The sequence below is a fragment of the Macrosteles quadrilineatus genome, unplaced genomic scaffold (genome assembly GCF_028750875.1).
Source record: "Macrosteles quadrilineatus isolate MER2022 unplaced genomic scaffold, UCM_ALF_1.0 Scaffold_6__1_contigs__length_79288215, whole genome shotgun sequence".
Classification (NCBI taxonomy): domain Eukaryota; kingdom Metazoa; phylum Arthropoda; class Insecta; order Hemiptera; family Cicadellidae; genus Macrosteles; species Macrosteles quadrilineatus.
The window spans coordinates 57,031,622-57,051,166 of record NW_026542599.1 but is presented as its reverse complement, the minus strand read 5'-3'; the positions used below and the strand labels follow the sequence as shown (position 1 = coordinate 57,051,166).

Sequence of the window (19,545 nt, the reverse complement as noted above, 5' to 3'; positions counted from 1 at the left end):
GTACAGAGAAGTAAGATACAGAGGAAACATGCCTATGGAACAACTGTGCGTTTTAGCTCTGGAATGGACACAGCTGATGGAACAGCTGATGTTTTAAAAAATGATTCATACTGTACAATTAACATCATTCATTTCTGTTCTTCTTGAAAACATGACTTTTATTTTTCTCTTTTAATTTTTCATTAATTTACCAAACACTCAACATTAAATAATGTAACATTAAACTAGGAGTACGCTCCGAAGTCGCGTATGAGAATGAACGAAGACAATTTCATACATACAAATATGTTATTTAACAGTAGATCAACCACATTCATATCAGTTGATCAGCTGCTCAAGAAGTTTTAACTTAATTAAGGCACTTATCAAATCCATAATACTATAGATGAAACAAACTCCCTAATAGTGCGTGGAACAAGCAACATTTTACCTAGTAATCTTTCACTTCCGGAGACCAGCACCATACTTTGGGAATCGACTAAATACATGTAAAAGAGTGAAAATCAGCCGGGAGGCAAGCTATAAAATAATTATGTCACGGGCAGTGACGTCATCAAAATGGCCGCTCAGCCAATAATAATAATGTCGCATATCTCGGGAACCACGTAACCGATTTTGACGTATGACATCTTATTTGAAAGGGCTAATCATTATCTATAAAAAAGGTTATTACACCTATAGCGGTTAAACCAACGGGTTCTTTGTATTTTAGAAAATATTAATTTTTTACGCCCCACAAAATGGGTTTTTGCATTTATCATTCGGAAAAATTAAAATGATCAACATTTACTTTCCGCCGTTGAATCCAGCTTTAAAAGATGAACAATTTAGTATTTTGAATCATCACTCTATGTATATTGGTTACCGAGATATTGAAAGTAGTAAACAAAGAACACTCTGTCCCCCATGTTATCCTTATGGGAAAAATAACGTTCTATATCTCAGTTATTTTTTAACGTATCTTAATACAACTTGGTATGTGGTTTCACCTAGTTGAGCTACTTGATAATGACTATAAAATATTTATATTTTACATTTACATGGCAGCAAACCTACATACTCATTTCCCATATTATTCATATGGCGAATTTGTATGCATGATTATTTATGAACGTATCTTAATACAACTTGGTATGTGGTTTCACCTAGTTGAGCTACTTGATAATGACTATAAAATATTTATATTTTACATATACATGGCAGCAAACCTACATACTCATTTCCTATGTTATTCGTATCGTGAATTTTTATGCATGATTATTTATGAACATATGTTGACAAAACTTGACGTTGAGCTTAATTTTAATTAATTATCTAAGCATTTGAAACTCACGGAGTATGCAGGTCTACTGCAACGGGGGTTTTATAAATATTAGTAATTTTATTTTGGGAAATATTTTTTTCCTGGGTTGGTCAGACTGATAACCGACAAGAGATCTGATGGCAATTTATCACAATTTTGTTGAATAAGAAACGTGATAAAATCCTTATTAACGTGTTGTTTTTGTTTCTTTTGAGTTTACATTTTTCTAGTAATTTTCATATAGGGTTTGGCGTCTTTTGTGCTTCTTAAAACATAGTTATTGATCGTTTAGATTTTTAAAGTGGTTACCTGAAGAATATAATATTCATAGTAATTTTATTTTTGGGTAAAAATATTTTGGGCTTTTCAAAAAATAGTTATGGATTGTTTTTTTGTGGCTACCATACCTGAAGAATAGTATGCATTTCAGGCTTTGGACAGTGGATTCCTCACTTAAACATATTGTTACATAGCATTAGGCTGTTTATTTATTCTTTGTATTTAACTGAAGAATAGTATGCGAAATACGGCTTGGCGTCTCTGTTATTTCCCTTTAACAAATAAAAAAATATATATATTTATTGTATATAATACGTGAAGTCGTTTTTGTTAACACTACTCCTCCCTTATTTGTGGGCCAATTTCAACGTTTGAGGTGTCAAAAGATCCGTCTCAATTTCCAAGAAAAAAACCACGCCTTGATATTATATGCTTGGATGAGAATCTCCCCCAGACAAATTCCGAAAATAATTCAGACGGGGCACGAACTATTTCAAGACAAGATTAAGTTGCTCTCAATTTGATATAAAATCCACCTACAAAATACTAAAAACTTGCATACTCAGGAAATTTCCAAATACTTCGATAATTAATTAAAATTACGCTTAACGTCAAGTTTTGACAGCATATGTTGTATTGAAGTGTTTAAGAAGGCCAAGGTTGGGTAATGTAATATGGGCTAAAACACCAAAGCACCGAGGAATGGTGCTCAGTGACCCGAGGGAAAAGTACTGAGGGAAAGTTATTAGGGAAAAGTGCCCAGGACTTTCGGCCGGGGGCGGATACTGGATACTTACCCCCACTCTCCAAGCATCTTACGAGTTACGACCCTATAAGGAGCATTCTTGGGGGATTTCAACATGTTGGGCCTCCGGGCCCGACCCCGTCGGTAGGCGCCACCGGTAGGGTATGCACTAGAAGCGTGTTGAGCCCCGGCACCCCCGCACTAGAGGCGTGCTGAGCCCGGTACACCCCAGTACTAGAGGCGTGCTGAGCCCGGTTCACCCCAGTACTAGAGGCGTGCTGAGCCCGGTACACCCCAGTACTAGAGGCGTGCTGAACCCCGGCACCCCCGCACTAGAGGCGTGCTGAGCCCGGTACACCCTGCACTAGAGGCGTCTTGAGCCCCGGCATCAGTTTTATTTCAGTTTAAGTCCCCGGTGGCCAAAAAAGCTGTCTCCCGGGACCATGGATCCGTCTGGAGGGGGATGAAGAGGCCCACCTCCACTATTTAAGAAGAGAAAGAGTTGTCTGGGAGAGACGACAGTCTGCATCTGCCAACGGAACGGGCAACACCGACGGTAGCTGCTGCGTTTGGGATAGTAATCCGCTCAGCATTTTCCGAGGCAGTGCCAGTTGGAGGACCGCAGGAGCCGTGTCGATAGGATTTCTGTGAGCCACTACGACGGGACAGCGTCAGGAAGGAGAACCAACGTGGGCAACCCAGGACAGCAAAACGGGACAGAGGGGTCTCGAGCCGATCGACCAAGACGTCAAGGGACCGCCTAATAGATTGCCCTGGTCTGTGGGGTTTCGAAGTAGAAGTCATTTGTCAATAGTTTTTGTAATCAGTTCTGAGAGTAATAAATGTATCATAATTCCTACAAGTGTTCAGTCAATCTGAGTCCTGAAAACTCCCGAAAAGGTCTAAAGCTGTAAAGTAAGGAAAAGCTGAGAAAGTACAGTACAATGTTCATAAATAATCATGCATAAATATTCGCCATATGAATAATATGGGAAATGAGTATGTAGGTTTGCTGCCATGTAAATGTAAAATATAAATATTTTATAGTCATTATCAAGTAGCTCAACTAGGTGAAACCACATACCAAGTTGTATTAAGACACGTTAAAAAATAACTGAGATATAGAATGTTATTTTTCCCATAAGGATAACATGGGGGACAGAGTGTTCTGTGTTTACTACTTTCAATATCTCGGTAACCATTATACATAGAGTGATGATTCAAAATACTAAATTGTTCATCTTTTAAAGCTGAATTCAACGGTGGAAAGTAAATTTAGATTATTTTAATTTTTCCAAATGATAAATCTAAAAACCCATTTTGTGGGGTGTAAAAAATTAATATTTTCTAAAATACAAAGAAACCGTTGGTTTAACCGCTAAAGGTGTAATAACCTTTTTTATAGATAATGGTTAGACCTTTCAAATAAGATGTCATACGTCAAAATCGGTTAAGCGGTTCCCGAGATATGCGACATTATTATTATTGACTGAGCGGCCATTTTGATGACGTCACTGCCCGTGACCTAATTATTTTAAAGCTTGCCTCCCGGCTGATTTTCACTCTTTTACATGTATTTAGTCGATTCCCAAAGTATGGTGCTGGTCTCCGGAAGTGAAAGATTTTTACACTTGTTCCACGCACTATAAGGGAGTATGTTAAATCTACAGTATGACAATACTTTTTCACCAAAGCAGTTTCTTTACTGCACTTTGGCCTTGTGTCATTAAAGCAGCTAGGACCAGGAATCAGGGAGATGGTTTATGCATGGAAACTTTGGTCCAAGGTCATAAGACAGATTTGAGAAAATCCACTAAAAGAACGGGTAAATCTTTCCAAATTCCGTGATGTATAATCAAAGAATGTATTTCAATTTATTACTAAAACCAGCAATATTGCTAGAAAATGCTAAGCAATATAGGTTTGTCAATCTAATAAATAAAATCTCCAACAATTATTATTTGTGATGATTCATTGCTGTAATGTACAGCAGTGTGTAAGAACATCTCTCACATGACCCATAAGAAGAATTACAATCATATCACAATACATGAGAATTTAAAACTTGTGTGGCGAGGTGGAGGAGAAAACACTATTTTGAACCAGCAGAAACTGCTGATTTTGTTGTGCGAGTGATAAAACAAATGTTTTAAAGTTTTAAAACTTCATATTTAGATCCATATTTTAAGTCATTATCATAATAGTTTTAAATGCAAAATTACTATCGAAGGAGTAAATATTTTCTAAATATCAAGTATTTTTTTCCCTCCTACAACTTCACACACAATTGGAGAGTACTGTCAAATGTTCGACTCTCTAGAGGACGAGATCCTAAACATCGATGGTGAGGTGACTGTTTGGAGGGATTTTAATGCTAGTGTGGTGGAATGTGAAACAAACACAGGAAGGCGGTATGTTTTAGAGAGGGCAGCCAGGCTAGCTCTCTATATCCTAAACACAGGTGACGTTTCCAACATCCGTCACCCCTGGCATGGAAAGATGGTCCCTGACATCTCTCTGGCATCTGAAGCCCTAGCCCACCGCTCACTGATAGGAGAGTCTCTGAGGACTACTGTCCGCGAGAGTAAAGAAGTCCTCTGAGCCAGAGCGAATGCAGCAATGTTTGTATGTTGCCGCGCGGTATTTGCAGGTGCTCTTTTGGTTTTAACGCAGTGGATGTGAGCCCTGATTGCCGCGTGGAACATGAGTAACCCGCTCGACCCGCCTAGATCTCAAGTAGCAAGCGCCTGCATTTTTAGAATAGGCCAGGGCTCAGAGGACTTCTTAACTCTCGCCTACAGTACTCTGCAAGCGACTTATCTGGCAATTTTCTTCAAGGATATTCCTGAACTTTCCTGAGCTGGGCAAATACACAATATGCCAGCTCAGTTCATCCATCTCAATGTATCTCAGTTGTCTTTGCCAGGGCACATTTCAGGGTTACATAAAAAATTAGCCTGTTGGGGACATTGGAAGTGCCTAATTTCAAGCTACGTTGACAATGCGTTCCACCATCTCCGGCATTTGATCGTTCCATGCCTAGGATTTTTGCCACCGCAGAAAGAAGCCAGTTAACTGGTGGAAACCCAAGATTGTAGAACCCTGGAGAATATACCTTGAGCTCCAACGAGCAGCGCACCATGCCAGAAACTGGCCTGAAGCTAGATCGGCAGAGCTCAAGGCCGCAATTCAAGATCCCCATATAGTGCTATCAACTGGAGTAACGTCAGGTGCTGGAAGCAACTGTCAGGACATCCAGAACAATTCTTGAGTGATGGGCTACAAGATTGTAACCCAAATGATAGGGACTTGATCACCAACTACAGTCATGGAACCTGTCACCGTTGCTACTGTCATTGAAGCGTTATTTCCAAAGCATCCACCGCTACCAGCGAGGGAATTTGGAGATTAGGGCGCGTTACCAGCCTTTCGGGAAGAGGGACTTTCCTCCGCTGTCCCATTCCTTAGAAATGGAAGAGCACCTAGCCCTGATGGCATTCCTGCATAATTTCTACAGCAGCTTGTTGGTGTTCATTAGACTGTTACTTGAGATACAAGTCGCTAACTAATACCTGAAGAATTCAGTACTCAATACAGAACTTGTAGTCATGGATTCTGCTATGCTGTAAGTTAGTTGAAACCAATCTTAAAACTTAAAGTGTGGCCTATCTTTACATTCTAAGTGGTATTGAACTTGGATTTAAATGCAATAATGTCTTGTAAATTTTTATTTGGTTGCTTGTTTTTATGAATATTAACTTTAAAATAACCTTTAGAGAGTCCCCATTTTCAAGTTTTACATCGAATGAAAGTTGTTTTTTTTTTTTTTTATGGGACTCTTTTATCTCAAACATTCAGTAAATACCAATTTTCATTAAAAATTACCTCCACCGCAGCAAACCTGCCGACTAAGCGAATTTCTACTTGCCTTATATGATTTTCACTTAAATGTATTTTAATAACATTAGGTTTATCGAGTACCTAGGTTTGCTAATACAAGGAGGGTAATAATAAAGTGTAATTTTTGGTAAAATACTTAATAGCTTAGAATAACAAAAAAAATATATATATAACAGGGGAATTTCTTTTAAAATATTTTATTTTTTCTATTTTAAATAACCGTACGAAAACATCTCAATGTATTAAGTTTCTTCTGTTTTAAGCTGTTCAAAATGGTTTAGAGAAAATATTTAATTTTTATATAGTCCAAAATGAGAAAAACCAAATTTTACCCATAAATCTGTGTTCCCGTAGTTCGATCATGCTCCTGTGCTAACTCGTCCAAACAGGTTTGTATGAAATTTCATTGAAATTGGATGGTTTTTACTCGAGTTATCGTGCTTACGGACACAAACACACACAAACACATATATATATTTATATATTAGTCTGAACAGATGGTGTTTTTGGCCACTGGAACATCAAAATTAAATATTAAAGTTGTTTCAGGTCTAGGTCTTACCCAGACCTGAGACAGTAATAGCTTATTCTCTATATATGAGTAATTCACTAAATAGTAGCTAAGAAACCAAACTAAAGAGTCATAGGCCTACAACTATCTATATATTAATAGTTTTAAATAATCCATAAACTTAAAACAAAAAGGGATTTCATGTAACAACCCTTTTCCAGCCTATCAAATTTAAAACTTAGGTAAGTCTCGGATTTTTAATAGTTAGGTGTCATTTAATGCTAATGATTGCAAATAGTAATTTTTCATAAAGAAATCTTTATTTTTTTCCATACAACGTACAAACACAAAGATACATTCACAAAAAAAAAAAAACAATAACCATCTTAGGTTTAAATATACACTTTCTTAATTTCCTTTAGGGCTTTACCCCCTCTAAGTTTAATTTATTTCTAGAGTCCATCCAAAGATCCTCGATCTTAAGGTCACATATCTGGTATGCTGAGAAACTTTCTTTATTAAGATTGATATGTGAATTGTTATTTACAGTGGCGGTTCTAGGGGCCTTGTTATGGAGGGCTACCAGGGTGTTCCTCACCAGTAGGGGTCTAAGAGCTGTCCCCTGGACAGTTTGCTATTTTTTACGTCACATTTAAGGTCTTTAAACTATGTTCAAACACAACCGTTACGTATTTACGACAAAAATTAACTTATGTTTGAATTTATACTTCCAGGTCCAATATAAAAACTCCCGTGAGTGGCTTCAGCCTCTGTGCCCCCCCCCCCCCTTTGAATCGCCACTGATTTTAACAGCTGTAATTTAACAGCTGTAACTTTAGGTGAATGTTTAGCCACAGTCAGAATGTAAACAAAAGACTAAGCAGTTTACTTGGTCTGTGGATATGATGATTAGTGGCATCATATAATAGTTGGCTAAACTTGTTTTTTTTCTTTGCTGCATCACTGGTTCATGGTCTGTGAGTAGGTATTGTGAACCAAAAGACACCAGCTCTAGATGTGTAATATTAAATGTATACCTTGGTTTGTGACAAAGACCGCAGCGTTGCATACGAGGTAAGTTCGGAAAGTAAGATTCCCCTACTCCCTGGGGGAGCATTGCGATCGCATGTTAGCGCATGCGCAGTAGTTACTCTGAGTCTTCCGAAAGGAAATGACGCCATTTGGAACTCGCTTTTTTTGTCGTACACTTCGTAACGCTTGTTCGTAATGCCTGCGTTGATTGAAAATCCAGCCGATTGTGAAATTCGATCAGTGATTTGTTTTTTTTTAATACTGTACGGTACAAAAAGTTATATAGCAATTGACATTTACCGACAAATCTATTATGGGGACAATGTAATGAGTAATTCAATGGTGAGAAGATGTGTTTGACAGTTCAAAGAGGAGCAAGATACAGTGCATGATGAGGAACAAAGTGGACGTCCATCTGTGGTAAACAATGAAATGATTAGTGCAATTAGTCAATGTGAGATTAAAGAAAACTTTAATTTTACAATATGAGCTCTTGCACGTAAATTTCCTCAAGTTTCAAGAATTGTAATTTACGAGATTGTTACTGAAAAAATTTGACTTTTATAAACTTTGCTCACGTTGGGTGCCTAACATCCTTTCTGAACGGGGCAAAAACCACTAAATGGGCAGTGCACTTAATTTCTTGACTCATTATGACGAGAATGGTGATACATTTTCATTGCAGATAGTCATGGGAGACAAATCTTATTATGGGTTGCTTATGATACCTCTGAAACCAAGCATCAATCAATGGAATAGAGGCACACTAACTTACGTTTTTGCAAAAATCAAACCAAAGTAATTCTTGCTATCTCAAAAGGTCATGTGCACAATTAATGAAAAATTAAAAGAGAAAAATAAAAGTCATGTTTTCAAGAAGAACAGAAATGAATTATGTTAATTGTACAGTATGAATCATTTTTTTAAACATCAGCTGTTCTAAGTAAAGGCTAAAGAAAATTATTAAGTGAAAGAACTGAACAATTTGTAATATAAAAAAGTTAGTATGCGAGATTTTTTTTAATTTTTTGGTTAGAGAGGTTTTGTCTGTGGCAAAGTTGTAGCCAAAAGTTTGATGCATAAAATATATATATATATTTCTTTATTTTTTTACAATCAGTGGTTCAATAGAAAGGCTTGTAAATGAGTATTGTTACAGGTCAACTGGGTTTGTACATGAGTAGGTATTGTTACAGGTCAACTGGGTTTGTACATGAGTAGGTATTGTTACAGATCAACTGGGGTTGTACATGAGTATTGTGACAGGTCAACTGGGTTTGTACTTGTACAAAGTATTGGGATAGGTCAACCCGGTTTGTACATGAGTATTGTGACAGGTAAACCATGCTTGTACATGAGTATTGTTACAGGTCAACAGGGTTTGTACATGAGTAGGTATTGTTACAGGTCAACTGGGGTTGCACATGAGTATTGTTACAGGCCAACTGGGTTTGTACATGAGTAGGTATTGTTACAGGTCAACTGGGGTTGTACATGAGTATTGTGACAGGTCAACTGGGTTTGTACTTGTACAAAGTATTGGGATAGGTCAACCCGGTTTGTACATGAGTATTGTGACAGGTAAACCATGCTTGTACATGAGTATTGTTACAGGTCAACAGGGTTTGTACATGAGTATTTTGACAGGTCAACAGGGTTTGTACATGAGTATTGTGACAGGTCAACTGGGTTTGAACATGAGTATTGTGACAGCAACTGGGTTTGTACATGAGTATTCTTACAGGTCAACTGGGTTTGTACATGAGTATTGTGACAGGTCAACTGGGCTTAAACATGAGTATTGTGACAGGTCAACCGGGTTTGTACATGAGTATTGTGACAAGTCAACTGGGTTTGTACATGAGTATTAAGTCAAGTCAACCGGGTTTGTACATGAGTATTGTGACAGGTCAACCGGGTGTGCCCCGAGCTGGTTGGCCGAGTTCTGTCTCAGATCACGGAGACTGTGGCTGAGGAGTTGTTCAGACTCATGTCTTGTGTCACTAAGTTCAGTGTGAGAGGCAACCAACAAGCCAGAATTGACATTCAAGCTTTGCAACGCTTCCTCAAGCCATTCACACTTCAGAGAGCTAGGTATGTTGCATATGGAATATTGATAGGTGTGATAAGAGATGTGTAAATAGTTTTGATAATTTGTTACACTTACATTTTACCCACCAATTTTACAATTTGAGATAGTTTTATAAGAAAGACAGTAAAAACTTGCTAGAGCTTTGATTTTAAAAGACTTAAATATATAGTTTAATTTAATTACAGTAATCTCTCAGCAGTCCATCGCATAAATAGACGCATTGTAAATAATATTTTGGATTACTGTAAATTTTGAAAAAAAAACACTAAGGTGAAAATAATTATTGAATGTAGTGTGAAATGGATCAAAACAGAAAACAGCAAATTAAGTTCCAATGAAAAAAAGGTTTATTCAGGCTATCAAAATGCAAACTTAATAAATTGAAATTTTTAAAGTTGGGGCTCCTTGCTTAACTCATTACACTTATTTAATATACGTATTTGATTCGTAACACTTTATAGATGTATAATACTATCCATTTGCACATTATGTTCTGTAGCCTCATTGTAGTTGGGTAACTGAGTGGTTACAGTTATTGTCTGACAATCGAAAGGTTGCCGGATTAATCCTGAAAAAGTCAGTAGCTTTTTGATGGTTAAAAACTGCACCCAGATGTCTGATCATTGGACTTAAAAAGACGATCCTGACCAATAAAACAGCTGGCCTTAATCAATAACAAAGCTACAAAGATTATATCACTCCTTTCTACACCCTTATAGGTGGCCTCCCCATCTCAATTGATAATGATAATAATAGTTGTACACCGAAATATCCACAATCATATTTCGATAGAAAATGTGTTTTACATGCGCATTATAGACTTATAGACATTATAGAACAGATGGTCTATGTCGTCTATGACATTATAGAACTTTTTCAGACTAGGGAATGTTGGACGACCGATATTCTACAGTTGTATTTCATTAATCATTATTAAACATAAAATTTGTATTTTATTTTAGGGGCTATTTTGAAGAAGCCTTGGAAGCATTACCCCCTTTGAAGCCAGATGAACTTAAGTAAGTGCATATTTTTATATTAGTTAATGATAGTTCAACATATTAACTTTTATAATACATAATATTTTGAAACCATCAGTATTATATAGCATAGTTTTGCTAATAAACTAAGAAAATATTTTCGCTTGACTGGTGTCCACCTTCTTTTAACTTTATTGAATGAGTTATAACATATAATCATCTTATGGTTTGTTTGTATATATCTTTTTTTAAGCTACAGAAATAAGAACTGTAAAGCAATTCTTTAGCAATGGTGATGTTACAAGTTGTAGAAGTGAAAAAAACCAGTTGTCATATGACCTGTTACTAAACTGGATTTGGCTTCAGTCTTGTTTTAAAATGCTTGCTTATATTTTCAAACCGTATTATAACGTGGTTTGGATTCCACTATAAACTGTAGTTTCATTAGTTGCCATTGGCTGTATGGGCTATTAATTAACAGTGCTGTCCAAGGAACATGTCGATCGCACCACTCATCGTACACTTATCTCCATTGGCTTAAAATACCTACTTTCAAATGGTCGCCATTTTGATTAAAAGTATTAACGTTTTCATATTAAAAATTGACTTTCATTCCATTAAGTTAGCTCTCCAATTTGAACAACTGTTTTCAGGCTGGTGGACGAAGTGCTAAGTATGAGTGAGTCCAAGATGAGACTTCAGCTTTACTGTTTCCAGAGTGCTTCCATCTCGGAGGCCAGCTGAAAATTGCTCCTTCAAACTATCATTAGACCATGATAGTTTGAAACTTTGTGAGTGTGGTACCAGTTCTGGTACTTTGATACATTATGATTATGATAGTATCAGTAATGTTAGTTGATCACATGACCAAGACCTATAAGAGTATGAGCAATGAGTAGTTAGTAACAAGCAACAGTAAATTCTTAAAAGTACAACCTAATGTACCCAAAACTGAACTTTCCATTGTATTTTGAATAGTACTATGTGTACCGAAACTAATAATGTGATCAAACATTTTGTACCAAACTGAAGTTTCAAGAATAAATCTAGTGACATAACGAATTTAATTAGTTTGGTATACAAAATCAGCCCAATGATTGTTATGATTTACGAACATGTTGAATAATTCATTTTCTGTGATTGTTTTAGTAAGGTAATTCACAATCAAATTACAAGCACCTTACCCATTTAGTTGGTACCGTACAAGTTTGTGTTGTGGATGTCCTCATTTGATGGTCTGGCCTAGGAAATTTTTACCCTCCTGAGGTTGGGTGTAATGCAAAAATGCAAGGCATCTTTAACATTTTTAAATAAGGTATTATGCCTATCTTATCAAGGATTAAGGATACTGTGATTTGGTAACATTTTCAATTGGTAAATTAATTTGTACTTGGGGTTTAAAAAATATTTTTTCAAAGGCTGTAGAATCTATTGACCCCAGTTGATCTGCTCCCTGGTTCTACAGAAGTACATTATTGACATGTGTCATGTTATGGACTCATTATATGTCACCCCCAGTACATCGCAATGAGAACTGTAACAATATAGATTTGAACTTTTTTTTCAAACTAGGCCTAATTGCTTATTTTGTAAATGTAAAAATAACAAAAACACAGTGGTATTGAAAATTATGTAGTGTCTATTAGGATAAAAATTTGTTGAGCAAAACTAAACTATCGTTTCTCCATGTATTCCAGGAACAACCTTGATTAAATACTATTTATTCCTAGTTGTCTGCTAGTTCCTTAAATCGTATCGTTGATCTTAATGTATAGTTCAATCAAATTCATATCATTCTGTTACTTAATGGTGTAAGTTTAACAGAACTTTTACCTGGGAAGTTTTGGTTTTAGCAGAACTTAAATGAATTAGTATTATAGCTGACTTCCTTACATCAGACACCCATTCTTTCTGATATTTTGAGCCCAGTTTACTCACTAAAAATGTTGGAATCATTAGAAATTATTACAAAATAAATACTAACTTTCAACATTATCTGTGCAAAAAATTAACACCAACTAGCATCTTGTAAATATGGCTGAATTGGAAGAAGTCTTATTTTAAAATGAAAAAAATGCTTCACAATATTAAATACTTTTTAATTGTTATTGTTACAATATTATGTAGATTTTTTTAGTGAGATTTAAGTTAGCCATTTGACATGTTATGTGTGTACAAAATGTAAAAACATAGGATCTAATCGTGTTAATCAAATAGCTAGTTGTATAATTAATTACCCTTGTATGATAATTTGAAATAATAAATAGTGTTTTAATTTATATACTAAAGCCATTTAGTTTTCAATATTTAAAAAAATAATCATATATTACACAAACCATTAAATACACTTATACATAATTTCTGTATCTATTTGCTGAGTTTCATGCTGTGATAATTTCCCAGCTCTTTTTAAGATTATGCATAAGTTATTGCTTTTAAAGTTATTGTTATGAGCTCCTTTAAAAGTTATTGTTAAGTTTTTAATGTTTCTTATAGAACTTTTGGATTATAATAACTTATCAATGCTACTTTAACAAGTGTGATTCAGTATAAGAGCTTTATTAATTTACTGTAAACCTAAGATTTGAGAAAAAGACTATAGAAGTTATTGCCTGTTGTTTATTTTCATATTGCATGTGTATAAATGCTTAGTGCTTAGTGTAAAGTATCAATACAATTAATAAACTTTTATGAATATCTTAAGTTTTTATTTTCTTTAAAGGATAGAGTTATGAGCTGAGATGAGAAAATTAGCGTACAGGTTTTTTTTTACACCATTAAGGGTCACATAGCACAACTCTTGATATTGAGAGAGAAGTTTTATGAGAAAAGTTTTGGAATTGGACCTTTCATTGTGTATTTACAAGATTTTGGGCGCTAATTTTCCAGCTATAACCTTTCCCTTCCTCAAAAACTCCTTAATAAGCTACACTTTCCCTTAAAGTATTAAATTTTCAATGCAAACTTTGAATCAGGCGAATAAATCCAACCAAATGCAAAAAACCTGTCATATGCTATTAAAGCTGTTCCGTTTGATTTAAAAATACTGCTCACTGATAGTTTTTGTTATTGCCAACTCATGCTGCTGTGAATTGTTATATATAGCTATACTAAAGTCAAACATAACTCTACATCCTCTTGGGGACTGGACCTCGGAAAACTTTATAATAATGTAATTAAATTGAATTACGGTAGCCTACGAACACATGCCAGCAGAGCGTGTATTTTGACTAAGAGGCACAGTTTGTATATGCTCGTTAATATCTGTGACGGTTAATCCAGAGTCATTTAAGAGAGCGTCTTCTACAATAGCTAAATTTGAGTGCATACAATATAAATTATTGTGATTATTTATTCATAAACTCTAACAAACCAAAATACCTTTAATCGTACCATTAGACATCTCTATTTCCGTCTAAATTTAATAAAAACCCATTATGTTTGCTAACCTTTTATTTAGCCTATTTGAAGGAAACAAACAAAAAAGGTTGGACTTTTATAACAAATATAATAAGACCACTCAATGCAGGTAAAATTACACATTTTACACATCTAAAACAAAACCAAAATAAATACTCCAAAAGAATATTTTAGGTTCCTTTTACAATAATCTGATAAAATGTACATTCATTATTCCTTAGTATATACAAAGTATATTTCTATAGCCCTAGCACTTCCATAAATAGTCAATCTTAAAACATTTGCAACAATTCTAGATAAATAGGCCTAATAGGCTAATACACACAAAATAGCATTATTAATGTTAATACTTAATATACAATACACAACAACTTCAGGAATTAAAATATTAACTTAAATTATAAATATCACAATGTTCTTATATCTAGATCTATCTCTATATACTAATAGAAAATGTTATTTTCAAACTCTGGAAGAAACGCCTGGTAGGCAAATTCCGTGGTTACCTGAAAACATAACATATCATCATTATTCAATTGTAGATATAATACAGTATTTCCATATGAATACTGCCTCAAACGTTTTTGTATGAAAAGAAAATGTGCACAGCTATTTAATTTGTATAAATAATTTTCTACGCATTTGAAACCACCTATAAATAATATATCTCCTGTCTTTGATCTTGTCTATGAAAGCCATGCAGTACAGATTACTAAGAGAAAAATTAAATACTATTTAAACAAAAAGTCCGTTTCAAGTCAATTGGCATTTTTCTGTTCAGTTTTGTGTCTTTATTTTTAATATTTAATATGTATGGTGAATGAAAATTATTCAGACAAAAGTTTATGAGGTAATAGTAATATCACATACTTTTTGGACTTGAAAGCAGAGGATGTTTCAAGGATTTTTGTTGGGGTAGCAAGTTTAACTTAGATGAATAGAAAAGAGTGCTGGCACAAAGACAAAAAAACTCTTTCACATCAGGTGAGCCTGCTGTCTAAAAAAAAATTAAGCCATTAATCACTTTACCAGCTCACACTTGTCTTTCTTTTATTCAGCTTAAACTGCTCCAAAACTGAGTCACAACTTCAGTGAAAATATTTAATAGGTTGAAACACACACCAACAAATAAAACTCACCATCTTAAGAACCATCTTGGAGGCATGACTTATGTTTTTTGTGTCTGTCAATCTGTACCATCATCATCAGCATTACAAAAGGCAAAAATATACATGTTTAAAATTTAAATAACTTTTCAATCTTTTATTTGTTTAATGTAATAACTATTTGAACATAGAACTGGAGCACTTAAATTATCTGATCAACTTGACTTATTTCAGATTTATTTTTTAAGACCTTGTTGGCTTTATAAAAATCTTAGAGGAGGCACAAACTTAATCTCTTCTCTAAGTTGGCGAGATATTTTGCCCATGTATTTTAATCTGAATATGAATACATGGTGAGTTGGCTATATAATAACTATCCTCACTATCAGCTAATTCTTTTGCCAGGATATTTTACTAACAGACCAGATCAAGGACAGTTGTACTAGTTCAGACGATCAACAAGTTCTGACTTTTTTTAGAATCAAACTCTGAGGAACTTCTGATAGCTAAGCAAGCAGTGGAACCCCTTAGCTACCCAGTTAGCCTATTGTCAGTTGGCCAAAGAAATTTTTTGAATCAGAATGTGTGATTGTGATTGATATCTGCTTAGTGCTAACATTCTACTCATCAGTTATCAGTTCAATACTTACATCTCTAGTTTTCATAGTTTTCATGTCTTCTCTGTACTTTCGATGGAAGAAGCCAGTCTGGAACATTTTAAGGTAGTGTTAAATTAACACGAGTTTAACAATTACACTACTCTTAATATCTTATGATATTAAAAATATAAAACCCATAATACCACCTTGCAACAAAAATATGTGGCAGTTTAATTTTAGTTCACAGCTTTTAAACTTTTACTCTCTGATATGAAAACTATTGTTTTTACCAGTAAGTATTTGGGCTCTGATTATGGTAGTTATTGTCAAGATTTATTATTTAGTGGCTGGTGAACTAGGATTGTGAGAGAGTCCTCCCCTTGCAATATCAAATACACACACACACACTATGATTAATTTCCTTTTTGATAAAAAAGAGATAATCAGTGTTTTTACAACCCAAACTTAGACCAAGATAATGTTTCAATAATGTACAGTAGCAACGCTAGATGTGTTGGAGACCAAAACCAACCAACCATAACACTGTACTCAGGTTGTATGTCTAAAACATGTGAGGTATTAGAGTGTCAACTATCACCGTAGTACAGTAGATACAATTATTGCCACTACTGTGTAGTGCACTACTCAATCTGTAATTTATCAAATCACCATTTTATCCAGGTCTATTTGTTGTTGTATTCATTAATTAAAACATTATAGAAAGCATTTATGTTAGGTCCACAACATTCCAAGCTATTTATGGTTGACTAACTTACTCTCCAACCATGTTGGTCCACCAGCAGCCACTGAAAGATCTTCTGTATAACGTGTCTTAACCTTATCTTAGATTTTTAACAGAGGTTCCCTACACTCCTCTGTATGTGTAGTGAATGTGTTAATGCTAAAGTTCCTTTACCTTAGAAAGTATTGTGACAAGAAGTGCCAGCAAGAGCAATCCTAGAAGAGCGGAAACTATAAGAACTAAGGGAGATATAGTTTCCTCAAAGTTGCCCACCAGCACAGTAGCTACACTAGCCATTCTTAACCTGAAAATAAATTAAATATAGTTTGAGATATGGACAATGAAAATAAGTAAAAGTAATTAGCTGTTTCTCATACAAAAATTAATTTCATTGCTAAATTGTTTGTAACTAATCAATTAGATCTAATCAATTCAATTAGAGCTAATTGAATTAAGGCATGGACATTTAATATTACTGTTCTAATTTGAGAATGCTTATTTCCTATCAAAAATTGATAGTTTATGAAAATATATTTAATTATACTTTATAAAAATACATCCTAAAAATATCCCACGCCAATATATTTTGGCTTTTCGATTAATTTAATTGGTTTAAAACTCCAATAGTCACAATCGCCTGCTTGGCTTGAATCTGATAAGGATTCAAAATTATTGTTCGGCCTTTTCTAGAGGGAGATTTTGGTGTTGTTACAGGGGTTTTTTTTTATCCCAGGTAGGCTCCAATCTGGTTTGGTAATGGCATTACTTCATTGCATAGCAGTGCTTGGAACATGTTGTCCAGAGAAGTCCTATGCTATAACTACTTGACCAATTGGCCCTTTGTTGTAGAGATGGTTTCCGAACAAATATGTACGAGTTTTCTAAAAGCAGAAAATGTTATTCAATGAGTTATATAAATACCTTTTGCCAAAGTAAATGTCATATTCATCAGGTATTTTCACCGAAGCTGATGAGGAAATCTGTATCACATCCTGTTGCTGAATCAGATCTGTAAGATAATGTATCATTATTATTAATCAATTGATATGGGATTGGGCTACCTAGATGAGTTTTTTCGTAGGTATAAATTTTAATAGTAAATCAGTATATTGTGTTTAATTGAAACAATTTTTTTTCCAATACAGCCAACACAATTATTTTTGTAAGGTTAACTTTCTTTTTGGCTCAATGGATAGGTTGATAGGTTGAGGACGGGTTGATAGATTTTAGCCAGGATGTAGGTTAGATCATTTGTTAAGGTTCCTTAGATCTCTTTTCTTTTATTATACATCAATTTAACAGTTTTTTGTTGGACGCATTGAAGTATCTAAAACCGGACAAAGCTTGGTTAGTTTTTGTTCAACTGAGTTTTTCCTCAAGAGGGCGAAGAGGGTTGACCAATAGCAACTCTACTCATGATCAAAACAGCGACCTGATTGGTAGGCAAACTCTACAAATCCCCAGTCCCAAAAACGGTGAGACTTCTATGCCAAGTTCTCCCTTTCTCACCTATCATGGTCCTGTTGATGTTAAACTGCAGTTTCATCTCCGCAGTGTCCCCAAAGTTGAGCAGTCCTGTTCTACAAGTCACCAAAGCGCACGCAGCTGTTTTCAAACCAGCCTCCGTGCAGTTCAAGTGGAAAATATTCTTAGTAAGATAAGACTCCACTTCGTTTGACTCTAGTGCCGCTACTTCCCGCTTACGTCTTGATTGGTTCTCAACTAGGTTCTAGGTTCAAAGTGCTGTAGTCGACACTACACCTCACTGTGTGGCCTTTGATTGTGAGCTGGAAAAAAATAAAGTATTTAGAGCCGTCTATGCTAAATTACCCGTTGTCTTCGGCCACAGCAACACCGTATATTGAGGGGTTCAATTCTCATCTCATGTCTGTTGTGAAATTTATGAGAGTTCACCTGATTGTAGTTAGAGGCCAATCTAAAGTAAAAGGTGGATTAGAGACTAAACAGGATGAGTATATTCTAGATTGTTTGTGAGTTGTTGTACCTCAAGTCAGAATTTTATAATTTTTTACTTTACACTTACGTTACAGTGTATTCGTCCATCAAGCTCATTTAAATAGAATTTAAAAAAATAGAATTTCAAAAATTCCCAAAAATGAGGGAAACACGTGATAAAATAACCTTCAATAATTAATACCTTTAGTACAAACTGTTAATCAATTAACCCCAGAATATTTTTTATTTCTCTATTATAATAATTTTTTTGAGGTTACATCCTTTTAATGTCTTTTATCATAACATATAAGAATTTCAACACGATAATAATAACGGGTGTGTTGCCATAATGAGAAATATTTAACCAAAATAAAGAAAATAAAGAAAAAGCAGTTCTCTGGATACTAATATAAAGAGACTAGCTGACCGCGCGAACTTCGTATCGCCTAAGTTATAGGTTTCCCCTAAGACAGACCGATGGAAAGAAAGTACCGTTACGTTTTATTTTCAAGATGATCTCGTTCGCATCGCTCAATCACGTCCTGGTTGAAGTTTGTTCGCTACGCTCACTCACCTTTGGGTTGGAGCTCGTTCGCTGCGCTCACTTGCCTTTAGGTTGGAGCTCGTTCTCTACGCTAACTCGCCTCCAGGTTAGCTCGTTCGCTACGCTCACTCGCCTCCAGGTTGAAGTTCGTTCGCTATGCTCACTCACCTTTGGGTTGCAAATTAGCTGTTGTCATAAATGTAAAAGAAATAATAGTGCTGCACCCTGTTGGTAATCCTTGTAACTTTAATGCTACTTAACATCATAGAACAGAACCAACTTGTTTAATTGAAACAGCTGTTAAGATTCATTAATTCCATTTCTCATAAGGTTAAC

The 19,545-nt window shown here is 35.1% G+C and overlaps 2 protein-coding genes across 2 annotated transcripts in view; one reads left to right on the top strand and one right to left on the bottom strand.

The window, feature by feature from the left end:
* Positions 1-13,545, top strand: part of LOC128996825 (exocyst complex component 2) — a 34,658-nt gene extending 21,113 nt beyond the window's left edge. Inside the window, exons 16-18 of the mRNA XM_054422312.1 lie at positions 9,680-9,864; positions 10,825-10,881; positions 11,496-13,545. Of these exons, the coding sequence (XP_054278287.1) occupies positions 9,680-9,864; positions 10,825-10,881; positions 11,496-11,586 (333 nt within the window). The 3' untranslated portion in view covers positions 11,587-13,545. The remainder of the gene's footprint in view (positions 1-9,679; positions 9,865-10,824; positions 10,882-11,495) is intronic.
* Positions 13,546-14,366: 821 nt separating this feature from the next.
* The window catches only part of LOC128997542 (integrin alpha-8-like), a 22,976-nt gene continuing 17,797 nt past the window's right edge, over positions 14,367-19,545 (bottom strand). Inside the window, exons 2-6 of the mRNA XM_054423182.1 lie at positions 18,219-18,438; positions 17,631-17,718; positions 16,884-17,013; positions 16,019-16,075; positions 14,367-14,768 (exon numbers count right to left, since the gene is read on the bottom strand). Coding sequence (XP_054279157.1) covers positions 14,706-14,768; positions 16,019-16,075; positions 16,884-17,013; positions 17,631-17,718; positions 18,219-18,438 — 558 coding nt within the window. The 3' untranslated portion in view covers positions 14,367-14,705. The remainder of the gene's footprint in view (positions 14,769-16,018; positions 16,076-16,883; positions 17,014-17,630; positions 17,719-18,218; positions 18,439-19,545) is intronic.